The sequence below is a fragment of the Cnephaeus nilssonii genome, assembly GCF_951640355.1.
Source record: "Cnephaeus nilssonii genome assembly, chromosome: 2".
Lineage (NCBI taxonomy): Eukaryota > Metazoa > Chordata > Mammalia > Chiroptera > Vespertilionidae > Cnephaeus > Cnephaeus nilssonii.
The window spans coordinates 11,231,331-11,249,144 of record NC_137073.1 but is presented as its reverse complement, the minus strand read 5'-3'; the positions used below and the strand labels follow the sequence as shown (position 1 = coordinate 11,249,144).

General features: G+C 44.8%; 1 protein-coding gene across 1 annotated transcript in view; it reads right to left on the bottom strand.

The window, feature by feature from the left end:
• The window catches only part of LOC307105606 (acyl-coenzyme A synthetase ACSM1, mitochondrial-like), a gene marked incomplete at both ends in the record, with an annotated part of 37,304 nt that extends 21,965 nt beyond the window's left edge, over window positions 1-15,339 (bottom strand). Inside the window, 4 exons of the mRNA XM_079781466.1 lie at window positions 1,512-1,652; window positions 4,124-4,331; window positions 8,569-8,779; window positions 15,148-15,339. Coding sequence (XP_079637592.1) covers window positions 1,512-1,652; window positions 4,124-4,331; window positions 8,569-8,779; window positions 15,148-15,339 — 752 coding nt within the window. The remainder of the gene's footprint in view (window positions 1-1,511; window positions 1,653-4,123; window positions 4,332-8,568; window positions 8,780-15,147) is intronic.
• Between the last annotated feature and the right edge of the window lie 2,475 nt (window positions 15,340-17,814).

The following is a 17,814-nucleotide window of genomic DNA, read 5'->3' as shown; positions in this document are numbered from 1 at the left end:
CTGTTTTCCCAATAAGCTCAATCTCTACACCAAAGTCCACATGACCCTGTGGGCTCTGGGCCCCACTCACTTTCTCAGCTGCTCCCATCTGTGCCTGCCTGACACCCTGAGCAGCAGCTCCTCTCAGATCTCTGTAGTTCTATGAGTGCTACTTTTTAAAATATATTTTTATTGATTTCAGAGAGGATGGGATAGGGAAAGAGAGATAGAAACATCAATGGTGAAGAGAATGATTGCCTCCTGCATGCCCCACATCAGGGATGGAGCCTAAAACCTGGGTATGTTCCCAGACCTGACTTTGAGCCATGACCTCCTGGTTCACAGGTCGATGCTCAATCACTGAGCCACGCCAGCTGGGCTATGAATGTTACCTTTTATATCTTTGTGTCTTTGTTTGTGTTATTCTGACTACCCATAAACTCTCCCCTTCTTTCCACACCCATCCCTCCAGGTTTTGCTGATCAAGTGATATCATTAGCACAGATGCCCAGTGTCCACAAGACACCTTCTCTGCCCTCTGGTCTGCTTAATAAGGAACAAAACACATAGAACTTTCCCAGGACTGAACAGCAGACCCTGAGAGAGGGATGAACAGATTATTTTGACACACGTTTCTGTGAAAAAAAAAAAAAAGGGGATTGTTTGGCTTTACGAACCAAAACTGCTCCGATTGCCTGCCCTGTTAGCCTTTTATTGTAACAACAGCTTGAAGTAAATTTAACCTCTAGATACAGTCAGCAGGGTAAATATCCTTGAGAAAGCACAGGCTTCTTCAAGGTCGGGTCTTAAAGACTAAACATATAGATTCCAGCAAAACATCCAGGGGATCGAACTTGTTTGGAAAAGTCACGGTAGGGGCTGCTGCCTTTGCCAAGGTCTCCCAGAGGCCCCCGATCTTTTGGGAAATCCTCCTTACAGACTTTCCAACCAAGTCCCATACTTCCCCACAGAACTTGGTCTGGTCTGGTCTGCATCTTACTAGTTGGGGAGGAGGAAGTAGGAGGGAAAAGATGTTTGGTTTAAAATTGATCACATGGATAACCCAAGGCTATGTCTTCAGCCTCTACAATTATTTATTTTAGATTAAAGGCAGTTGCTTGGTTCCAGGTATTACTTCCCCCTAATGGCTCATGATTGGGAAACTCCACCTCTGTATCTGTACAGACCACATAGCTAGAACTTTCTGTCCTCCTCCCACCAAACCTGGAACCAGTGACAAAGACACATGGCTTGTCATTTGTGCAGCTTGCAGAATGCCTGCCGCCTCCAACCATGTTCCCTCCACACCTGTGGAGGTGTTCAGGCAGGACCCCCTTGTCACTGGGATGCTTCTGTCAACACACACTTAGAAGTCCAGACCTTCGCCTCTGAGACCCTCAGTGGTATGAACCAAAGAGAGCAGAAGGGAGAAGCAGGATGGACTTGGTTCTACTTAGAGCACCTTTCTCCCCCCCCCCGCCCCCCCCCCCCCCCCCCGCACACACACACTAAGTTGGTGCCCTCTTTCCTACCATGAAGGGAAGGAGTGTCGCAAGGAAAGTCCATGGCTGTGTTTTGCCATCTTGGGGAAGCCGGTGGTGCCACTGGTGAAGAAGATGACCATTGGGTCCGTGGTCTTTGACTTAATGCAGGTGTGATCTGGGGATGCTGATCTACAAAGGGATTGAACAGAAAAGGAGAGAAGTCAAGTCTCCTGGCTTCCACCCTCAGGGTAAGCAAAAGAAACAACATGAGGCTCAAAGGCAGAAACCTGACTTGTTTGCTTATATAGATTTGAGAGAGAGGAAGGAAGAGAGAGGGAGAAAGAGGGAGAGAGAGAGAGAGAGAGAGAGAGAGAGAGAGAGAGAGAGAGAGAAACTTGGATTCGCTCTTCCACTTATTTATGCATTCATTGGTTGATTCTTGTATGTGCCCTGACCAGGGATCAAACCCACAACCTTGGCACTCTAACCAACTGAGCTATCGGGCCAGTGCAGAAAACTGGGGTTTTGCAACACTGGAGGGAAAGCTGGTCTCCAGGTCTGAAGCATCAAACAGAGTTTATGGGTGACTTGGGTAAGAGCACTGACATTTCTTCATTTAAAAAATGGGGAAAACACAGCCGAGTATTTTATAACTTAACAAACATTGAAATAGAACTTACTGTTTTCGAAAATGCTCTACTAGTAAATGACTTACAAAGAAGAACTCATTCAATCTTCAGAGCAATCCCAAGAGGTGACTATGCCCAACTTGTTATGCTCCCTTTGTGGATGAGGAAACTGAAGCTCAGAGAGGTTGCCAGCAACTGGCAGAGCCAGTGTTCAAACCCTGTTTGGTGTGTAGACTGTCCTCTTACTCACACTGCTAAGCTTGCTTTCATACAAACTAACTTTTTAGGAATTTCACTCCATAACCTTGGTGATAAGGGGTGGAGAAGAGAGAGTGAGGGAGAGGGAGAGTGAAAGAAATATATGAGTAGTCTGGTGTAAGCTTGAGCCTGCAGAGGAAAACTGCAGGCCCCTCAGAAGGCCTTGATTCCTGGAAGTTTCTACACTCAGTCTCCTGGGCCTTCGAAGATTGGACGCCTGCGATGATTGGACATGACATATGAGCTTCCTGTGTTGTTCAAATAAACTGCAGATCATCCAAACGCTGGAGGGAACACTGGCTCTTGTGGAGATATGGTACCATCGTGACCTGGGCAATTTTTAAACAGTATTATTTATTTAGGTTTTTATCAACTCTCTAACTTTATTTGCTTATTCAAAATATAAAAGGAAGTTTATCTAGAAGCCACAGAGGTAGTGGAAGTGAGCCAGCGGGGCTGCATTGGCTCAGGAAACAAGTTCGGGCAGAAGAAGGGCCCTTAGCGTGAGGAGAGAGAGGCTAAGGTAGCGCAGGGGGAGGTGAGGGCGTGCTCCCTGGAGGGAGAGCCCCAACTCTCAACCTTAAAGTCCTCCACAAGGTGTGACGTCACTGTTTGCCTTTTGAGGTTGAATAACATTTTACTTTAAAAACAGAAGGGTTCCTTCAAGAAAACAAATGCAGTGCAACTTATACCTTATAAACCAGTGTTACCTCAGAAAAATAAAAGAGACAAAGAAAAGACACCCAGCAAGGTTTCAGCTGTGGGTGGAACAGGGGCTCTGTGAACTAAGCTCCCAGGTGATCTGATCATAAATCCCTGCCCGGGCAGGGCATGGCGGGAGGCAGGCCCCTGACACAGAGCTTCTCTGGTGAAAGGGTTATCTTTGCCTTAAGCAAGCCTGTCCATTGCTCTTGTGCATCTAGGTTAACACGCACTTGAAATACGGAAAGTAATATCCCTTGAAGGGGGTCTGACCCCACAAGAGAGCAGAGAATCTTAACTATCCTGTAATCCCATCCCCACCTGGCTTTCTCCCACCTTCCTGTAACCTTTCTTGCATCCCCTCCTGAATTTCAAATGCATGAGAAAAGCTACAAAACTCTTTTCCTCCGGAGCATTTGAGGTCTTGCTCCCCAGTATATGTTGTCAGTTTGGCTCAAATAAACTCATAAAAATTTTCTACAGGTGTCGAATTTTCTTAAGTCAAGAGTATAAAAAACACCTGAAGGCTCAGAGAATTAAAGGATTGGAGGTGGAGGGTCTCTCTGACCTCCTGGCATTTCCCTAACTTTCTAAGGGCACCCACATCCTGGGAGATGTTTGCCCCCCAAACCCTCTGCCAGTCACAGCCTCAATTTTTCTTGCAGTCTCAATTTTCACCTTAAGGATCCATTTTAACCTCTCATTCAACTTATTCACATATATGTATTTATATTTATATGTGAATAGTCTTTTAGACTCCCACCTACAAGAAGCTTGAAACACAGTCATCCTCTGATGGTACACCTGCTTTCACATCCCAGGGGTGATCAAACTTCAGGGAGAGAAACATAGAAGTGCAATGTCCTGATATTACAGATGAAGCAACCTTGGCTGAGAGGGGAAGGAAGTAGCCCAGGGTCACACAGCAGGTCAGGGACATAGCTGGGAAGAGTTTTCTGGAGCCAGGCCTGGTGAGCTTCCTACCACCAGCTGTCTCTCTACAGCGCTTGGGTGTGCATGGCCTTCTCCCACCGTTCCTCAGAGAGCACCTCCATCACACCCGAAACTCACTTAATCAGAGATCGGAAGTCCAGCCACCCCTCACGGCTGTGGTCAGACACCAGGAGCTTGGTTTTCAGAGCGGGACACTTAGAAGCCACAGAGTCCACCTCCGGGGCAAGGGCATCTGTGGTCACGATGCTCTTGGCGTTAGACTCCTTCAGTCGGTAGAGAATGTCCTTGGCCTTCATCTGGGTTGTCCCTGGCATGAAGATAATCCCTGGGAATGAGAAAGAAATTATTTGTTTTACTTCCTCTTTCACAACTATGGCCTTCAGGCCTGGCTAATCTGCCTAGAAATCCTCTAACCTCTTGCTACACAAAGACCCGCAGTGTCACCACCACCATGCCACACCCAAACCTACTGAATCAGAGCCTGCATTTTAAAATTTTGTCTAAAATACATTTTTATTGATTTTAGAGAGGAAGGGAGAGGGAGAGAGAGATAGGAACATCAGCGATGAGAGAGAATCATTGATTGGCTGCCTCCTGCACACCTCCACGCTGGGGACCTAGTCTGCAATCCAGGCATGTGCCCAACTGGGGATTGAACCACGACCTCCTGGTTCATACGTCAATGCACAACCACTGACACAAGGCAGCAGGGCCAGAAAATGCCTTTTAACAGGACCTCCAAGTGATTCTCTCGCACATTAAAATTTGAAACGCTTGCCCTAAACCTTTCTACTCTAGATGGGTGCAGCCAGTAGACAGGTGGATCCTACTTTGCAAGAGTTTACATGAGGCCTGGGACCACAGATGCAAGGAGGATAGAGTCTCTGACATCAGGAATAGCTGCATCCCAGCCCCCACTTTTCTCCTCACACCCCCTTCTCTCATCCCTGTGTCATTGGGAATCCCTTCTTTCCTTCATCCTTCACGTCCAAATTAACCACTTTGTCCCTTGAACTTTTCTATCCTCCCTCCCGTCTGCTGTTGCCAACAATTAGTTCAAGTATTTGTGTGCACCTATTGGATTGTAACCTCTCCAGCAGATGCCTTGCCCTGGAGCTTTCATTTTATTATCTGTAAATTCCACAGAGCATCGACTTTCCCCCACATTTCCTGTTGTTAGGACTAGAAGGCAATACAATCCTTGACAGCCATTTGTAAGCTTCTGGCCACAGGAGAACAAAGCCCAAGAAATGCTTGCTGGATACCACGAATCAGACCATATAAGGAAGTGAAACTGTCCTGAAGACACCCAATGGCACACCTGCATTCCATCCCCAGCAGCTCAGCCCCCAAACCCACTGACGACAACAGATTCCCACCGTGACAGCATAGAAGGATGAAACTCCTGCTCCTGGGCGCACCATTATCCCCTTGGCTCGGCGTTGTGCAGCACTTCTCTTTTGGTATCCCACCCCCCATCCCCCATCCCCTTTTCCTTAAATAAACTCAATTTTCTTTAATCACTCCTGAGATGGCCATTTAGCCTGCCTCCCCTCCACGTTCACCTTCACTTCTTTTCATTAACAGCAATGTCCTCTCTCCAGAAAACTCCATGCTCCCCATTCTGACACTGAAGCCGCTGTCCATGGTCCACTTGCTCTCCCACACCTCTATTCTCTATTTCAAACTGGCCGTTCACATAGGCAACTCCTGACTCTAAGCCTTTGCATGTGCCGAGCCTGTTCTTGAAATTACCTTTCTCTGCTTCTGCTCCTCTTTAGTTATGCTGTTCCCAGAGGGCTCAGCTCACGTCTTGGGTTTCTCATGGGGATGTCTTAGCTCTACAGGTCACATGGCTTCTTTATGCTCCCTCTGCTGTTGCTATTTGATTCGACAGGAACTAGATGGATTAATCAACTATTTTATGAGGAAAGGGAGAGAGTGAATATATAAGCAAGATCATGAATAGACTGTTGTGTGAACATGTGATTCAACTGAAGTGATTAAAAAAATCCATGAATCCCATACTGATTCTAAATTAAATAGATAGATAAGTAGACAGATAGGTAGGTAGATAGGTAGGTAGATAGATAGTAGATAGATAGATAGATAGGTAGATAGACAGATAGATAAGCAATTAAAAGGGAAAGGAAAATCTCTACAGAAAATGCTAACTAATGAATCTAGAGGGGGTGATATAAACAGAAAATCCTCATGTAAATCACCATAATAATATTCAACTCAGTCAAGAATCACCAGTGGACACTCAAACCATGAGGTGAAAGACAGTGGGGGAGCAGGATAGTCACTAGTCTCATAAGTGTTACCCCACAGACTTCTTACTGGTCAGGAAGAGAAAAGATGCCTTGACACAGATGACTACCACCCTTCTAACGAGATAAACAGTGTCACTGATGGAAGACAAAACAACTGCATAGACCCCTCATGTGATGCACCGACAAAGACACAACACTGTCCTCCCAGCACTGCTGCTAAGATGTTTTAAGATGAATATAATCATGAAGAAGAGTCAGAAATACACATTTGGGTGCACCTCCTGCAAAGCAACTGGCTTAGACACTTCAAAATATCATTGCCATGCTGAAAAGGCTAGAGAACCCTTCTAGGCTAAAGGAGACGGAGAAGACATGACAACTAAATGCAATGCATGAACCTCAATTGGATTTTGGACTTAAAGAAAGAAGTGGCTGTCAAGGACATTATTAAGGCAATTGGGGAATGTAGACTGTGGATAGCTATCAGGTAACATATATTGTACCAATGTCAGACTTCTTGTTTGGTAAGCCTGCTGTGGTGATGTGAAGGAAATGTCTGGGATCTAGGGTTTATGGGTATTTACATGGTATTTAGGGGTGTCACAATGTCTGCAACTGATTTTTTACTAACTCAGTGGGAGGCTCCAATATGGCAAAAGGTTAACAATTTTTGAATTTCAAAAAAGGAATAATGTCTGAGACTGTGCAAGAGGAAGTGTGTGGCATCAAGACAGTCTCTTCAATAGATGGTGTTGAGAAAATTGGACAGATACATGCAAAAAATGAAACTAGATCACCAACTTCCACCATACAAAAAATAAACTCAAAATTGATAAAGGACTTAAACGTAAGACAGGAAACCATAAAAATCTTGGAAAAATTCATAGGCAGCAAAATATCAGACCTATGTCGTAGTAATATCTTTACCGATAGAGCTCCTAGGGCAATGGACACTAAGGAGAAAATAAACAAATGGGACTACATCAAAATAAAAAGCTTTGCACAACAAAATAAACCATCAACAAAACAACAAGAATCCCACTGCTTCAGAGAACACATTTGCCAATGTTATATCCGATAAGTTTAATCTTCAACATTTACAGGGCACACATACAACTTAACAAAAGGAAGATAAACAATCCAATAAAGAAATGGGCAAAGGACTTAAATAGACACTTTTCAAAGGAGGACATACAGAAGGCCAGGAGACACATGAAAACATGCTCAAAGTCACTAATCATCCAAGAGATGCAAATCAAAACGACAATGAGGTACTGTCACACACCTGTTAGAATGGCTATCATCAACAAATCAACAAATGACAAGTGTTGATGAGGATGCTGAGAAAATGGAACCCTCCTGCATTGCTGATGGGAATGAAGACTGGTGTGTAACCACTATGGAGAACAGTATGGAGTTTCCTCAAAAAATTAAAAATGGAACTCCCATTTGACCCAGTGATCCCACTTCTAGGATTATATCCCAAGAAACTAGAAACAGCAATCAGAAAGGATATATGCACCCCTATGTTCATAGCAACACAATTTACAATAGCTAAGATTTGGAAACAGCCTAAGTGCCCATCAGCAGATGAGTGGATTAGAAAATGGTGGTACATATACACTATGGGATATTATGCTGCTGTAAACAGGAAGGAACTCTTATCATTTGCAGCAGCATGGATGGACCCGGAGAGCATCATGCTAAGTGAAATAAGCCAGTCAGAGAAAGTAAATATCACACGATTGCACTCATTTGTGGAATATAATGAACAATATAAACTGATGAACAAAAATAGATCCAGAGACAGAGAAGCATCAATCAGACCATCAAACCTCAGATGGAAGGTAGGGGAGTGTGCGGGTAAGGGGGAGAGATCAACCAAAGGAATTGTGTGAATGTATATAAGCATAGCCAATTGACATAGACACCAGGGGGGTGAAGGCATGAGCTGGAGGGTTGTGGAGGGGGGCAAGAGTTGGATAAGAACACATGTAATGCCTTCATCAATAAGGAAAAAAAAGAGAAAGTTGTGAGTGTGTGTGTGAGTGTGAGTGTGTGTGTGTGTGTGTGTGTGTTTGTGTGTGTATATGACATTGCGTTTGAGTGTATGTGAGGGTGAGGGAGAGAGTGAGGGATAAGGGGTACAAATATGTGAGGGAGTCTGAGAAAGAGAAAGACTGTGAAGAAGACAGAATGTAGGGGAGGAGAAAACACCTGGTGTTCCTGGACCAGTTGGCTCTAGGACATCCCTAAGGTCTCCACAGGTCTCTCTGAGTCACTGACCTGTTCGCATGCAGCCCATGGTCACCAGCCACCACTCAGGCACTCGAGGCAGAATCAAGGCGAGACGGTCTCCCTGCTGCAGGCCACAGGTCTGCGTGAAGACGTTGGCTGCACGGCAGGTGAAGTCTGTCACCTCTCTGAAACTCCACTTCACTTCGTCTCCTTGGCTGTTCACCCACCACAGGGCTGGGTTGGGGCCTCTTTTGCCTTCCTGGTCAAGATCATACGCCATGTGTTACTTCCTGCTTCAGAGGAAAAGGGCACTTATTTCCCCAATCCACTGTCATAGGCACATTCCAGTGTGAGCATAGCTCAGGAACTGAGTCCTATTTTAAATCATTTAAAGAGTCAAGAAAAGTTAGGGGCGTGCTGTGATCCAGCCAACTTCTTTTGGTCTACTATAGCCACCTCCTCCCAAGTCACATAAAACCATGAATAGCTTCATGTCTCCAAGTGAAGACCTAAAGCTCCATTCCCACGTGTCTTAGTTCCATGTAGACAGTGGGTTCCTCTTTGTGCCACAGCATTCTCATCTTACCTAGCAGGTCATAAAGTCCTAAGGAGTTATTTAATGAGTGAAGTGTACATAACAGTGTCTGGCACAGTAGGTGCTCAATAAATATGACTATTTACATAATTGCTACACAATAAAAGAGGCTAATTTAGGCTCTGAATATTTGGGGAAATTAATTTTTAAAATTAAGTTACCTCTAATGGTGAAATTTGTAAGAAGCAGACTGGGAAGGTCTAGGCCCTATTCCTTCAGAGAAACATCAAGTAAACAGACTGAAATGGCTTTGTTGGTCCTTTTCAAACAGTCAAGGATCTGCAGCAACCAGCAAATGGCCACACTGCTAAAGCCACACTCAGAATGGTAGGGCATGGTGTGATGTTCTGCTCACTTTTGCACCCCCCTTCTCTGATGTGGTGTCCCAGGGTTGCAAGGAGCTGTGTATTTTTGTCTGCCAAGAGCATCTCCTCCTGTTGAAAAAGGCCCCCCTCCATTTAAGCAATACTATCCTATATAATCTATCTATATTAATAAAAGGGTAATATGCTAATTAGACCAAGTTGACCAGCCATCTTTCAGATGTCTGACTTTCTTCTGGACAAAGCCATGGTGGTGAGGGCCAAGGCAGAGGCAGATAGAGGCAATCAGGCCTGCAGGGGAGAGCAGTTAGGGGCAATCAGGCCACAGGGGAGAGCAGTTGGCGGCAATCAGGCCAGCAGGGGAGCAGTTAGGAGTGATCAGCAGGCAGGCAGAGGTGGTTAGGGGCAATCAGGAAGGCAGGCAGAGTGGTTAGGGGTGATTAGGCTGGCAGGCAGGTGAATGGTTAGGAGCCAGGGTGTCAGATCACGAGAGGGATGTCCAATTGGAGAGGGTGCAGACTGGGTTGAGGGAATTCCCCCCCCATGCACAAATTTTGTGCACCATGCCTTTGGTCTATACTAATATGCAAATTGGTCATGATGCCCTCACAGTAACGACCAAAAAGCAGGCTGCATGGGGCGACCAGGCCAGCAGGGGGGTTTAGTGAGGGACGACCAAAAGACTGAACAGCAGGCTGTGTGGGATGACCAGGCCGGCAGGGGAGCAGTGAGGGGCGACCAGGCCTGCATGGGGGTCTATGAGGGGTGTCTAGGCTGGCAGTAGAGGCAGTTGGGAGTGACCAGGCCAGCAGGAGGCTCACTTGGGGGCCACCAGGCTGGCAGGAGGGGCAGTTGAAGGCAACCAGGCCAGCATGAGGGGCAGTGAGGGGTGACCAGGCTGGCAGGCAGAGGCAATTAGGGGTGATCAGGCCAGCAGGGGAGGCAGTTAGGGGTGATCAGGCAGGCAGGTGAGCAGTTAGGAGCCAGCAGTCCCGGATTGTGAGAGGGATGTCTGACTGCTGGTTTAGGCCCAATCCCTGGGATTGGGCCTAAACCATCAGTTGGACATCCCCAAAAGGTCCCAGATTGGAGAGAGTGCAGGCTGGGCTGAGGGACCCCCCTCCCATGCACAAATTTTGTGCACTGGGCCTCTACTCCTATATAATAAGAGGCTAATATGCAAATCGACCGAATGGTGGAACAACTGGTTCCTATGGCATGCACTGACCACCAGAGGGCAGACACTCAGTGCATTAACTGCCCCTTAGTGTTCAGTGCACTCCCACAGAGGGAGCGCCACTCAGCCAGAAGCCAGGCTCACGGCTGGCCAGCACAGCAGGGGTGGCGGGAGTCTCTCTCACTTCCGCTGCAGGTGGGCAGTAAGGAGCAAGGTGGCAAGGACTGTGAGAGCCCTGGACTGTGAGAGGGTGCAGGCTGGGCTGAGGGACCCCTGCCAGTGCATGAATCTTGTACATCAGGTCTCTAGTAGAATAAATAAATAAATTTAAACATTCAGATCGTTTACAATAAAATGCTAACAATATAATATCAATTTATATAAGCAAAACCATATTTACATTATAATTCAAATTTAATAATAATTACTCACTTATTCATTCAATATTAGATCTTAATATTTCTTAGGCACTGTTCTTGGACCACAAGGACACCATACACATATGTGCCCATATGTAAATGTTTTAAATATTTATGGCCATTTTTTTTTTGTTTAACTCAACTGTCTTCTTTCCCCAAGTATTTTATCATGAACATGGTTTTTTAAAATATATTTTTTATTAAAAAAAAAACATGTTCAGAGTAGAAATTCAGGCAATACAGAAACTTATGAGCAGAAAAGGTTCTTATAAACAAAATAATTTTTCAAATTTCTTATCACATTCTTACTCCCTGAATGTTAGCACTGAAAATGGTTTAGTGTATACTTTTCCAGCAATTTCCTCCCCCCCATAGATGCACAAACATGATCTTTTGATTCAGATGATTGGAACCAAAGAATGTATTTCATCTGAGATAAGATTAATATATGTGCATATACATGTGTGTCTCTACACCTTTAAAAAAATCAGTGAGGTGAAAAAATTTCTTGCCCAACAGGATAAACAGTATTAACAAGTATTGATGATAAGTTGTGCACTGCTTATATACAGGAAGCCTAGTACAGTACACAAGATTTCTGCAGGATTTTAAAAATGATGGAAAAGCTGGTATATTAAGGTAGAAAACAATTGTTGCTCAGAATTCAGACTGTGTTAGATCCTAACTCCTGCACCTTGAAGAAGATATCACTTGAGTAGTTATGTATTTCTGTGCTAAGGATTAATTTGATAATGTGATATTGACATGAAGCTGTTTTTGAGAAGATAAAATACAACCCTTAAACTGGATTTGAAATTCAGTTTTATGGGGTGAGATCTGAAACCAAGGGATATTGAGAAATCCTTTTAGAAGATAAAACACTGAGTAAGTAACTCAGCAGTAGAAAGAAATGAACAGCCCTGGCCAGTGCGGTTAGAGTGTCTGCCCTTGAACCAAACGGTTCCGGGTTTGATTCCTGGTTAAGACAAGAACCAGGGTTGCAGGTTCGATCCCAGCCGGATACCAACTAATGGATGTGTCTCTCACATGTCCACGTTCTCTCTTTCTTTTTCTCCTTCTCCTTTCTCCCTCCTCTCTCTCTCTCTCTCTCTCTCTCTCTCTCTCTCTCTCTCTCAAAACAAAAAAACCCCACAAAACAAAACAAAAACCAATGAAAAAATATCCTCTGGTGAGGACTAACAAAAAAGAAAAAGAAAAAAAAGACACAAACAACTAATCCACAAAAACATTAGCTGAGTAAAAGAAACCAGACACAAAAGGGTGCAAGAGCAGGTCAGTGGTTGCCTGGGGCCCAGGGTGGGGGTGGGAGGGGATTGGCTGAGAAAGGACAAAAGAAAGCTTTTGGGGTGATAGGAATAGTCTAGAGCTCAGTTTCAGGTGGGCAACCTAATGATTAGACATTTATTTAACTTATGAATATAACATTGTATATCAATTGTAATTGGAAAATTTTAAAAATTATTGAAAAAATAAAGATCTGGCTGGTTTGGCTCAGTGATTAGAGCACTGGCCCTTGGAACAAAGGGTCACAAGTTCGATTCCCAGACAAGGGCACGTAGCTTGGTTGCAGGTTTATCACTGGCCCCTGTCAGGGCACCTGCAGGAGGCCACCAACCAAAGTGTCTCTCTCACATCCATGTTTCTCTCTCCCCTACCTTTTCCACCCTTCCCCTCCCTTTCTTTAAAAATTCAATGGAAAAAATATCCTTGGGTGAGGATTAAAAAATAAAACATAAAAATAAATAAATAAAGGCATCCAAGTCCCAATAAAACAAACAAAACTTTCACACACGTGAATATATTGGTTGTGGAAAAGGTTAGCTTCAGTATTTAAAAAATTTTTAAATTTATTGATTGGTTTAGAGAGAGAGGAAGTGACAGAGAGAAAAACAACAATTTTGTTGTTCCCATTATGTATGCACTCATTGGATTTGATTCCTGGAAATCAAACACACACACGCACACACACATACACACACACTCACATTGCTCAGTTGGCATGGCTCAGTGGTTGAGCATCAACCTATGAACCAGGGCACATGTCCAGGTTGCAGGCTTGATCCCCAGTCTGGGGTGTGCAGGAGGTAGAGGATCAGTGATTCTCCCTCATCATTGATGTTTCTATCTCTCTCTATCTCTCCCTTCCTCACTGAAATAATGAAAACATATCTATAATAATAAAAGGGTAATATGCTAATTAGACCGGACTTCCTTCCGAACATCCTTCTAGACAAAGCCAGGGCCTGAGGGAAACCAGTCCAGGTTCCGGGTGCCTGCGTGGGGCTGGAGGGAAGCCAGCCCGGTTCCCAAGTGCCAGAGGGAAGCTGGTGCCAGCAGCCAGGGGAAGGAAGGCCTACTCTTGCATGAATTTCGTGCATCGGGCCTCTAGTTTAAAATAAAAAGAAGAGGGCACATAGAAATGTTGGATTTCTAACTTAAGGGAGATTTGTTTTAAGGGAGGTTCAGGGAGCAGAGTGGACCCCAGTGGTGTGCCCTCTGCAGAGTGTTTAATAGGAGCAGCACCCAGATCTGTAGATTGTAAGGCAGGTTTCAAAATTAATTTACTCCACAAATGTTTGTTGAGAAACTTCTAGGTGTCAGACACCACACATCACTGGTTACAATGACACTGTAACCCTGGTTACAGCAATTGGAAAAGTGGAGACAGACAGATCAGAAGTGTTGTGATAATGAAAATTAATGCAATGAGGGTGCTGGGGGGACATTGGGAGATATGGATGACTTGGCAGTGACTGATAACAATGATATAAAACCCAACAAGAACAGGTATTTCATAGAGGAATCCTATTTACTTGGTGGTTATCTCCCTGGTGGATGTGTGAATAATGAATAAGAATTTTAAGAAGATAAATGCGAGAATAAAGTGCTGGGCTCAATTCCTTCTCTCTACCTCCTCCCTCTCCAGTGCATCTCACGGTCCAAAAGGTCTTCATGAAGTCAAGAGATGTTTTGGCGTCATCTAATCAAGAGACCAGGTTAAAAAATGGATTTTACAATTAGAAAGCCTGTACCCAAATTCTGCTCCTCTACTTAGGTAACTAATTTCCGTAGGTTATTTAAAACTCTTGGAACCTCAGTTTTCTCATCTGGGAAATGGAGATCATAAAAGTGTCCATCTAATTTGAACACTAAATGTAAAGTTCTTGACATGGCGTATAAAAAATGCTCTTCATAACCAAGGCTCCATTTTCCTGGGAGTTATTATGAAAACTCAGAGAAAGGAGGAAGAAGCCCCATGAAAGGCATATAGGCCTTGAACACTAGCACGTGAACGCATATCTTAAATTCATGGGAAACTTAAAAATTCCATCAACTCTCAGACTGCATTGCTGGAGAATTCTCTCTTTCTACAAAGATAATGTTGGGTAACTTTTCACACTGTGATCATCATCAGCTGGGACTTAGTAGCTGGAACACCACCCATTGTCTACCCCATTCCCTGGGGTACACATCACTGCTCCCCTTTCGGTTTCAAGCACTTGGTGTCTTCTGAAGAGACCTGTAAACTCTAGAGGCTGAGGGACTGGTTTCTCTGGACAGACCCCAATGCCACACCCCAGTTGTCTTTGGTAGCGAGGTCTGCAGCTGTTCTTCCTCTCCTCACAGGAGGACAGCTGACTGAGCTCTACCTGTCAGGTGCGCAGGTGCACCAGCAGGGGGCCTGTCCCTTCCCTCTGTGCAGCCTGAAGTTGAGCCCAAGTTTGATGAGATGAATTCCAGTGAGGCTCACAGTCCCCTTAGTGGAAGGTCAGAATTCAGATGAACACAAGTTGCTGACCTTGTAGTTAGAACTTGGCGTTTGGTTACAATTATCTGACTGTGCCAGATACTTTTACCTGCTGTCATGTTTCTTAAGTGAGATTGTCCCCATTTCACAGATAAAACCACTGAGGCTCAGAGAAGTGTGGAAGTGGCCAAGATGAGAATTGAACCCTAAAACATAAGCTTTTCCCACGACACTGGTAAGTTGAGGCAGACGCTGTATCGGGTCTGTGCCCTTAGCCTCCGAGGAGCAAGATAAGCCAGAGAGATCATGCCTATCCTCACCCCGCATCACAGGCGCCTCCTTACCTTCTCCATTTGAGTCCAGTAGTCCAGGACATCACTTGCAAAGTTAAATTTCTCAGGTGTATCATGGTCATTCCATCGCGGGGCGCCAGTTGCTGATACAGACTGGGAGCTCAAGTGCCTAGGGGCAGGGTGGAAGGTATGGCAGGATTTGTGGGTGCCCCAAAGGACCCGGAGCCTCATCAGCCACTGCATGGCGGAGCAGTCCTCAGGAAGCAGGCACGGACCTCTCAGTCACCACCTGCTTCGGGAAGGGATGGCTAATAGGTCAGTCGTGGAGCAGGATTTCCCTCCACAAGACGAGGCACATTTCTGGTTCATGGCTGGAGATTGGTTTCAGCTGACCAGTATTTGGAGGCACAACTTAGTGACTTAGGATTTAGGATTTCTCTTCCCAGCTCAGGAACCACAGGCAGAGAAGTATGGGGAAGGATTATAGCTACTAGATGAGATTGGTACACTTTTTCCTTTTCTCTCACCCCCTGGGAGTTAAGCTCAGGTTGGCAGCCATGGGACCAGCCCCTTTGTGGGAAACTCACCATTTGAAAGTCCTGTTCTCCATGCTAGCCTGGCTCTAACTCCTCTCTTCCTGCTGAGCCCAACTGTGCCATTCTCATGGAACCTGTTATATTTATAGATGATCCCAACCCCTGTGCAAAGTTCATTGGTCCAGGGTTGAGCAATCATTCCTTACGATTTTTTTAAATCCAGACTGAGCTGCCCACAATCCTATTCTCAAATATGTATGTGTGTGTGTGCTTGTTACCAAAGGGTGTACAGGCACTCTCTCTAATACTCTAACCACTGAGCACACCAGCCAGGGCTGGGGGAAGAATCTTTAAAGAGGTAATTAAGTTAAAATGAAGTCACTAGATGGACCCTAATCCGATATAACTGACGTCTTTATAAGAAGAGATCGGGACTCAGACACTTAGAGGGAGAATGTGGTGTGAACATGAAGACGGACAACTTCAAGCCCAGAGCTAAGCCCAAGAAGAGACCCCCCTGCTGACACCTTGATCTCAGACTTCTTGCCTCCTGAGCTGTGAGAAGTAAATTCCTGAGGTTTAAGCCCCCCAGGCTGCGGTTCTTTGTAACAGCAGACCTAGCTATCCAATACACCTCTCTTAATCAAACAAAGAACTGACTTTGGCATTACCTTATCCTGTAAATGTGTTTGAAATTCTGATTTAATCTTCATCACGTGAGAGGGCCAAGTGCCACAAGCACCCAGCTGGGGGGACTGTGGGAGCTGAGAGCGAGCCCTTAGGAGCCAAGTGGCACAGGTTCAAATGCCAGCCCCTCACTCCTCACCTACACAGCTTTGGGCAATTTTCTTAACCTCCCTCTAAAATATGGAAATATTAAAACACCTGGAGTAGTGAATGGATGACATCCTGTGTGAAGCATGTGAGCATAGACTCAGCACAGATGAATAATCCAGGTCTGGGGGTTTCTGCTAACAAACACTCTCTCTGGGGAAACTCATTGAACAATCAGGCTTCAAAAAACACGGCTGCTTAAGCTTTGGAATTAGCGTCTAATGAGAAGAAACAGGGATACGATGCTGAGCAGACACCACAGTGTCCATCACCTGCATTAATACGTTAAGAAGGCCAAACATGGGGATATCTATACTGACATGTCCATCTCTGTCTTTATAGCTGTCAATATCTCTATCTCTAATTATGCCAATATGTGCTGTCACTATCTGTAGCTTTATCATATCTATACCTATAACTACATCGATAGCTGTATGTATATCTATATCCATGTTAATATTGATATATCTCACCATGAATTACTATAGTGATATTTATTACTACATTTGTATCTGTGAGTGGGTCCGTGACTAGACTACGCCTGGTGTGTAAGGCTAATTTGCTACATGTTTGTGCAAAGGCAATGGCAGCAGTTGTACTGTACGCACTGCGCAGGTGCACCATTGTCTTCTGTAACTAATGTCACTGTTTGGCAAGAGACCTCTTTTGTCTGAGTTGGTATGAGAATGTGTTGCTGACCAGCCAGTGTGCAGCTGCTTTGTGGGACTACTTTGAAGAACTGCTTTGTCTGATAGCTCCTGCGTTAGCAATGGCTACTTTGTCTGCAGTAAAGTCTCCTATATGCCTTCAGTTGCTCATGTCTTCTTCTGATTCCCGCGTGCATAGAGGTCCAGCCCTCAGCAGAGGGGCTGAGACTAGACACTGTGTATATAACCATGTACTGTGTTTTTTTGTGTATAGGACACTGTTTTTTTTCCTAAAATCCTTAGACTGAAAATTGAGGGGTGTTTCATACATGGAAGTTAGCCAAGGAGAGAGCTGCTGCCCATACCTTGTCAAACAAGCTTCCTCCAATCACGAGCCTTATTGTTACTGACATCAGCTGATGCCATAATTGGAGGTGGAGGTAGAGAGTGTGCAGATACAACCGGGACCAGAGTGTTCTGAGCTCATAAAGATGTCAAAAAATAAAAAGATAAATACCGGTAAGCGATTTTACTCTAAAATTCAAATGGAATGTAATCAGCTATGCAAAAGAGCATGGAAATAGAGTAGAAGAGAGACAGTTTGGACCTCCTCCCACTGAGTATGATCAGCAGGGTGTTGCAGAAGACCAAGAAGACCAAGGACGCTTCTGAGGAAGTAGGAGGGACACTGTTTAATAACG